Below are 8,680 nucleotides of genomic sequence, written 5' to 3' on the forward strand. Positions count from 1 at the left end.
ATTCTGAGAAAAAACTTAGAATTTTGAGATAAAGTCAGAATTCTGAGATTAAAGTCAGAATTCTGAGATTAAAGTCAGAATTCTGAGAAAAAAGTTAGAATTTTAGATTAAAGTCAGAATTCTGACTTTTCCCCCCATACTAAACTGAAATAAAATTTAAAAATCAGTTAACCTTTTTTATTTTATTTTTTTCAGTGGCCCTAATCCTTCTCCGTAGTTTTCTTTACTAACTTGCAATAGAAATGCTTTATGAATACAATTAAAATGTCTTTATTTTTTCTAACATGCAGAGCAAAAACACTGCAAACAATCCTAGAAAGCAAGTAGTTCCCTTTGGTTACCAGGACGGCCAAACAATGAGCCACTGGTCACATTTACAGTAGCTCGGTATCCACAGCAACCGCGTAATTACGCACCGTTTGTAAATATTAGAAATCCCTGCCCACGGTCCAGGAGGTCACTCTGTGACGCAGCTGCGCACGCGGGGCGTTGTTCTTCCATAATGAGACACTTTATAACAGGACGTCAGCGCTGGGATCAATCTAGTCAGAGGAGGACTTTACAGGAAGGAGGAGATCCGCTGTTGGACTCTATCAGGAGGAAAACTTGCATCGCTTCTTGCTTTTTGCTTCTTTTCTGGGATACGAGCCTCTCGCCTGTAAGTAAACTATATTCACTTTCCTCTAAACTCCTGATGAACTCTTAGATTCAGGCGGAAACGCGCCTTGGTGTTTGCTGGAGCGCGCACGGACTGGACCGAGCTGGAACCGGAAAGATTAATTTAATAGTTAAAACATTTTGGTTCTTCTACCTCCCCAGATCAATCCCCATTAATGCAAATATCCCAGTTTTGCTCAATATTAGATCCATTCAACTGTTTTAAAATGCAACAATTTTCTTAGAAAAAGAAGAAAAAAATCAGATATATTCAATTTAAAGTAATTTTTTAATCGTTTAGATGAGCTTTAATGTTTAAAATGTTATTGAAATGGGTGGTTAGATGGCTCAGGGCGAGGTACAGTTTTTACCCACATTAGTGTAGTAATTCAATTTATCTTTAAAGTGAGGTAAAAGTTTCTCCTCTATCTGCAAAAGCTTCAGACACACCCAGAAGGTTAAAATCTCCACACAACCAGCTCCTCCAGCCTAAAAGACTTGATGCTATTTTCTCTATCCTCAGATAATCTGAGAAGATGCTGATCCTGCTGCTGGGAATCGTCTTCCTGCACATTGCTGCTCTTGTTCTCCTGTTTGTCTCAACAATCGTCAGTGTGAGTAAACCTGCAGCTGCTGAGATTATCTTAAGAAATGCAGCAACACAGAATTAGTCTAATCATTTTAAAAGCCATTTGTGATTTGCCTCAAAGGATGAAACATGGCACCCATTTTAACACAACAGTTTCAAAATAGAAAAGTTCTGTCTACAAAGAAACATTTGGTATTTGCTCTGTAAATGTATATCAACCTGGTGGACATCTAGTCTAGTAGTTATTCTAATGTTACTCTAATAAATAATTATTACCAGCAGGAGGTCACTGGGAGTTGATTTGGGTTCATAATCTGTGATGTTCTGCAGGACTCAGTGAGTCAAAGCACAGACCGTTAACAGACTCAATTTTTATCAGTCTGCTTTTTAAACATTCAGTTATATTAACATTTTTATCTTCAGTTTCCTTAAAAAAACTGTAAAAAAATTAAATTGTTTAAATAAATGGGTAAAAATGCGAGTTGAAATGTGAATAAATTATTTTTTTGAAGCTTCAGGTTAGTTCTGTATGCACTTAATCATACATGGAAAGTAACATTTTAATACCCAGGTGTGCTGTTTTATTTGCTTTATATTTTCCTGCATTATGTAGATAAATCTCCATAAAATAAATATTTACTTAATTAAATCCATTCTATTTTCTAAGGACTTTCTTCTGACCTTTATTTCGACCAGTTGATTCTTATTCCATATGTGGGATTATAAGCCCTGTTTGACACAACGTGACTCTTAACTCAAGAACTGTTGAAGAAAAACAGGAGGATTTTTAAATTGTTGTTTTAGAAAATGCAAAAATCAACTTCAATGGTATCAAGTGAGTTATAATTCATGTAATCTGTTCACTTAAGCTTTGTACCCAGAAAACTGCAGCTTTCATTATTATTTCTTGTGTCTTTTAGTGTACCATGTTTAAAAGCTAACTGATGTGACACCCTTGGTATGGAAATGATTCACATATAATCCTCCTGCAGGTATGGACAACAGCAGAAGATGGCACCGCAGACCTCTGGAAAAACTGTACGTTGGACGCTATGGGATACGTCTGCAGCGGAGCATCAACTGGAGGTCGGACAGCTGCATGTTTCTCTACATTTAGCCGCCAAGTTCTGTATCTGCATGTTTTTCATGGTTTAAAATCTTTGGTGAGGTGAGAGGAACTTCTGTCCTACTGCAGAGGTGGGTGTGTCGTAGCGCCTCTGTGACTCTGGTGCCATCTAGGGTAGAGAATGCGGCAGTGCCGCTTGCAGATTGGCTCCCGTTGTATAAATAGTCATGGTGTGATTCTATAATAAGGCCTCATGTTGGAGAGTACTTAGTGACAAGCGTGCAGCGAGCTGTGAATGACCTGGGTGGGGCTGCAGAGAGTATCCAAAGTTGTCCATGACGGGGTGGTTGGATTTGTGTATGTGTGGGGAGGGGGCCACAGGACATGGCATGTTGAGGGGGGGGTGTGCCAATAGTCAGATCAGTGTGTCCAGAGTTGGTTTGCAGAGATCATACTGTAAAAGCAACAGCAGCTACAGCAGGAGATATTTATGCACAGAGACTCCAGCTGGAGATTAAAGATAAATAGCTTTTATTTCAAACAAATTATGTCATAAGAACTTTTGCAGACACAAACGTATTGAGGTAACTAAGTTTTTCTCACATGGGTGCAGCTGCTGCAGCCGGCCGCTGATGTCAGTCGTCTAGAATGAACCCTGAATGAAGCCAGCAGTGCTTGAACACTCCAGTGTGTAGTTTAACAGGGCATAATGTTTGTTTTACTTGCTTTTATTGCTGCAGGGATGCATGGTGTTTATCCAGGAAGGACTGAGTGTGTGTTGTTCCTGGGTTTCAGAATCAGAAATACTGGGAAAAAAATCAGAATTTTTCTTAAAACAAGTGCATTTCTTATTGGATTAAGGAGGTAAAAGAAATATTTTGCCAATGGAACAAGACAATTTACACTTAAAATAAGGAAACACAATTAAATTGTCTTATTTCAAGTGCATATTGTCTAATTATCTCATTTTTAGAGTAAAAATACTCATTCCATTGGCAAACTATCTCATTTACCTACTTAAATTAAGGGTATATACACTTAACTTAAGATATTTTTTTACTTGTTTCTAGATAATTTTTCCAGTGTAATAATCCCAGAGGGTTACACTGGAAAAACGATCTAGAAATAAGTTAAAATTTCCTAAATTAATTGTATTTACCCTTAATTTTAGTAGGTAAATTAGATACTTTGCCAGTGGAATGATTATTTTTACTCTTAAAATGAGATAATTAGATAATGTGCACTTGAAATAAGACAATGCAATTGTGTTTCCTTATTTTAAGTGGAAGTTGTCTTGTTCCATTGGCAAAATGTCCCTTTTTCCTCCTCAATTCAAGAATAAATGCACTTATTTTAAGAAAAAATTACTTATCTAGATTTAAATTTTCTCCAGTGTACACGCTCCAGCTACAGTTTTATATATATATATATATATATATATATATATATATATCTGTATATACACTGGAAAAAAACACAATCTAGTTAAGTAATTTTTTCTTAAAATAAGTGCATTTGTTCTTGGATTAAGAAGGTAAAAGAGACATTTTGCCAATGGAACAAGACAATTTACACTTAAAATAAGAAAACACAATTGCATTGTCTTATTTCAAGTGCATATTATCTAATGATCTTATTTTAAGAGTAAAAATACTCAATCCATTGGCAAACTTTCTCATTTACCTACTCGAATTAAGGATAAATGCACTAAATGTAAGAAATTTTTACTTATTTCTAGATGGTTTTTCTAGTGTATGTATGTACGTATATCTATTCATATGTAAAAACTAACTTCAAATAAAGTGAATATCCAACTAAAGTGATAAATCCAAGTAAAGTGATACGTGGCGTGCCAAAAAAAGTGCATAAATGTCAATTACAGGGGGGATTTGCTTTTCTGGCAGCTTTTGGCTGTGGAAGATGCCGTTTCTTCTGCAGCTCTGATGAGCAACCCGAGTCAGACAGAAAGAAGATGGTGAATCATAACCACCACCATCTTCATCACATTCTTTGCAGTTTCCTCTAACTTAAGGGGAACTTTCTTTGTTATCAAGGTAACAAAATGATCAGAGTTGCACACAGTTGTCACATGAGGGGTTAGTTGCACATCTAAGCAGGCGGGAGAATTGCTTCATTCAGTTTACATGATCTAAAATTAGCCGGTGAGGAAGAATCTCCGTTACCCTCTGAAAACAGTCGGATAAAAAAAAAAAAGCATGTCTGGATAAAAAGACAAACCACAGTCACCTTCCTGTTTGAAACTCAAATTTGGCAGAAGGGTTCGGGTTTTCCTGCCAACCAGGAAATGCTCGATGTTCCTTTTTCCTCCTAGAAAAGAAACCTAAAGAAGAGCAGAGGTGTGTGTTCGTCAGAAGAAGTGCTAATTATTAATGCCCTGCTGTCCTTATCACAGAGTCAGCCATCACATTTAAAAACATAAGAACCGCGTCTTTCTCCTGGTGTTGGAGATTTGAAGGGTTTCATGTTTCCTTCCAATTTTCACTCCAAAGCAGCTGCTGCAGAGCTCCAGATGTTACAGACTCTAAAAGCGCATTTCACTTGCCCTCCTGTTTGCTCTTGACTGGCATTAATGAATAATGCATTGTCTGTTTATCCATAGCTTTAAGTGCTCCCCCATTAAAACAACCCATCTGTGGAATTACCTGAATATTTTGAACAAAGAGACTAAGTAGGTATGAGAACCAAGCTTAATGGAAGGATAAGGAAGCATGATGACGAAGAAAACTATTTGTTTTTCTTCATTTAACATGTGCTTCATGAGGAAGGACAACGCCACAAAAATGGGAATTATAAAATGTTGTAAGAAAGTGATGTAGGGATGAAGGGTGAACTTGGTTGCAACATCTGGGGAAAAAACTGAAGGACCTGCGAAATCATCTTTAGGGAATTCAGTTCCATTTCTGTTCCTGAGCCAGAATAGGAGGCCCCAGAATGAAGCCGCAACAAAGAAGAGAGAAAAGTTATGTGATGGAGGGAAAGATAAAAGGAGATTATGATGGAATGAAAGATGAAAGAGTCGAAGGGAGGGGAAGGTGGATGAAAAGGGGAAGAGGCGATGGAATAAAGACGGATGAGGGGAAAAGGGTAGAGGTTAAGGGGGGGTGGGGTTAATGAAACGCAACAGACTGAAAAGAATGGAAGAGTAGAGTAAAAATAGTCTGCTTGAGAAACTGGAGGAGTAATTTTGGGCGTGGTCCTGCTCCCAAACCTACGATCACATATTAACTTCATATTATGGCATCATATTTCACCTTGCTGCTCTCCTGCTCTCAGATGACAACATGTCTAACAAGCTGGAGAATAATCTGTGTATCAATGAAATATAAAATCCCTTTAATCTCCATCAGTGGGATTTATTTTATCTGTCCTGCAATGCACTATAGATATAGGTGTATAGAGATGCCGTCGTAGATTCCAACTCTAATTTTAAAACAATGTTACCGTAACAGGAGAGGCATAGGGGATCCGTTTCCATACCAGGATTGTCTGTGGGGGTTTTTTATGTCCAGAAACATTTCTGAATAGAGAAACAGATCAGCTTACTATTACTGGCTGTTTTCATTTTTATTTATTGTTTACTTGAAAGGGGACAGTGTACATTAATCAACATTAAAACAATGTAAATATACCCGAGTTAGCTAAGGAGTGCTAATTTTCATCGGTAGTCCCCCAGCCAGGTTTAAAAAAGGCAACCTTAAAAATAAACACAAGTATAAAACCACAAGATAAAATTACAATACCAATTACGTAAAAAAAAACATAGTTAAGAAATACAATTAATGTAAAATAATTATAAATTATTTAAATACGCACAGAAAACCTTAGTGCCCACAAATTTGGCTCTCTACAAGCCATTTATTTTGCATTCTTTTTGAATTAAGCTGATATTACTGGTTTAAAAACAATCTGACATGGAGATACGAATAGAAACTCATTTTATTTCTACTTGTTCATCTTATTTCTAGGTGTATGAAACCCAATAGAAAATTAAATGTTCAGCAGATTCTTTTACAGACTCGTTTTTACAAAAGAAAAATTCCATATATGCAGAAAATCTATGCAGTTATCTTCATCTGATTTTATTAAACTAAAGGCTTTAAAGTAGAGGTGCAATGATAACAGTTTTCTGGATGATCTTTAAATCTTTGCAGTTACCATGTTTTCTTCTTCATGACCAGCTCTAGGAGGGGTCATAAGGTCACAATACATCTTTATAGTTCCACACTTCACAAAACACTGAATAATACTGGTGGGAAACAACATTTATTTTAACTGCACCTATGGTGGTATTCTAAAGTCGGGCATACACTGTAAGATTTTTTACCCTTTTTGCTTTTCTTGCATTCTTTGAAGAACCTTTATTCAAAAATCTGGTTTTGATTTCTTTTTTTAACTGAAATACACAGAAGAAAAAACTAATCACTGACTAATATTCGTATCTGAACATCCTCAGCACATTCTACACTTAGTTAGCTTAACTTTAACACAAATGTATCTGAGACATTTCTTATACTCTTTGCACAAAATAACTTCAACACATATTCATGTGCTTTCTAAGCAAAGCAATACTCACAAAGACGAATATCTTCCAAGTCAGAAGCGTGTAGAACAACATTTAACTTCAACATGAACAATTTTTGTTTTTTTGTTGTTTTTTTTCGGTATGATTCTCCAGTCATGCAAGAATTTTTTCGATTGGGCCGACTTTCAGCCTGATCGTACGTCCTGTGTCATGTAGTGTACAGGGAGTAACGAGGGGCTATGAGCCTCTCAAGACCAGCTCGCGATCAGGAATCGTAAGGTCAGGAGACAATCAAACATGTTTGAAATTCAGTCGGCCGTCGTGAGGCGTTCGTGGACAAATCGTGCTGTTGAAGCAGAGCTACGAGCCGATTTACCAGAACCTCGAGCACTGCGCATGCGCAAACAAGGGAGTTCTTCTTCTTCCAGATTTACGAGACCGACCAGCTCCATCTCTCGGAGTCTGACAGATTTAACCTCTATAACGTAATTGACATTTATGCACTAATTTTTGCACGCCACGTATCACTTTACTTGGATTTATCACTTTACTTGGATTTTCACTTTACTTGGATTTAGTTTTTACATATGCATAGATATACGTAAATATATATACAGAAGAGCTATATGTGTATATATTATCTCTTTATTCTTATTTTTTTTAGTCTTTATTATATTGTATAGTTGGATGTGTGTATATATTATATAAAACTGTAACTGGAGCGTGTAACAAAAGTAATTTCCCACTGGGATTATTAAAGTATTTCTGATTCTGTTGTTTTTGGACGTGCAGATTGAGCAGGTAGATTGCATCAGAGTTTCGGGTCGCACAGTGTGAGAACATTTATTGTTAGCTGTGAGCTATTAAACCCTGCGGTTACGTCGCTGTAGCTGCACACAACAATTGAAAATATCGCACAGTGTATGCCCGGCTTAAGTCTAACAAAATGAACCACAATAGATGCAAATTTCTCCTATGTTTGAAAGTACATGCTGTTTAGTTGATGTATGTTTAAATTAAACTTTGGTTGGTTTTAGAAATTCTATTTCAATCACCAATCAGAGCCAATTGAAGAAAAGGGAAAGATTCCAAGCAATCGGTGATGAGTTCCTCCATCTATATTTTTTTGTTGTTGTTTTTTTTTTTGTTAGCCATGAAATGAAAACCAAAAGCAGCCCTTATTAATCAGATAAACTGTCACACTGTAGAATCTGTCAACATATTCTCATTATCAGTTCGTATGAAATCCTACGAAAAGTTATGCACAGTATTTCGTACGTTTTGGACGTTTTTCCTTGAAAAAACAAATCAGTGCGCATGCGCAGCCAGACAGACGAAAAAAGCAGATCCGCCGAGGGACGTAAAACTGGGAAAAACAGTGCAATAATTACTTCTTGATGGCTCTCTAGGTTGCTTGCTGTTTTGTATCTTAGGGTTAGGGTTAATTGTATGTTAAATTCTATGTTATTGAATGGTGCGTAAGATGCGCATGCGCAAGGATATCTTGTCTCGAGGCAAGACATAAAAATACCACGAAATACCACGAAAAAAATGTCCAAAACATACGAAATTACGGTGCATAACATTTCGTACGAACTGATAATGAGAATACACTGAATCTGTGGATGCACCAAACACCCAACGAAGATCACGAGTTACTCTGACACCATCTTTGTCATCTGATTTAAATGACTGTAAAGGAAGAGCATGACCAAACATCTGGCATTTTGAAACCTTAACTCATTTTTTGCAATTTCACTGAATGACAGCCCAGACAGCCTGACAGAAGGCCGACAGTAGAAATGGATGCTGCCTGGAAAATCTT

At 36.8% G+C, this 8,680-nt stretch overlaps 1 protein-coding gene across 1 annotated transcript in view; it reads left to right on the plus strand.

The window, feature by feature from the left end:
- Window positions 1-490: 490 nt before the first annotated feature.
- LOC107082321 (peripheral myelin protein 22-like) overlaps window positions 491-8,680 on the plus strand; it is an 11,248-nt gene continuing 3,058 nt past the window's right edge. Inside the window, exons 1-3 of the mRNA XM_015370940.1 lie at window positions 491-658; window positions 1,181-1,271; window positions 2,239-2,415. Coding sequence (XP_015226426.1) covers window positions 1,194-1,271; window positions 2,239-2,415 — 255 coding nt within the window. The 5' untranslated portion in view covers window positions 491-658; window positions 1,181-1,193. The remainder of the gene's footprint in view (window positions 659-1,180; window positions 1,272-2,238; window positions 2,416-8,680) is intronic.

This window comes from Cyprinodon variegatus, unplaced genomic scaffold (assembly GCF_000732505.1).
Source record: "Cyprinodon variegatus isolate N-32 unplaced genomic scaffold, C_variegatus-1.0 Scaffold50, whole genome shotgun sequence".
Classification (NCBI taxonomy): domain Eukaryota; kingdom Metazoa; phylum Chordata; class Actinopteri; order Cyprinodontiformes; family Cyprinodontidae; genus Cyprinodon; species Cyprinodon variegatus.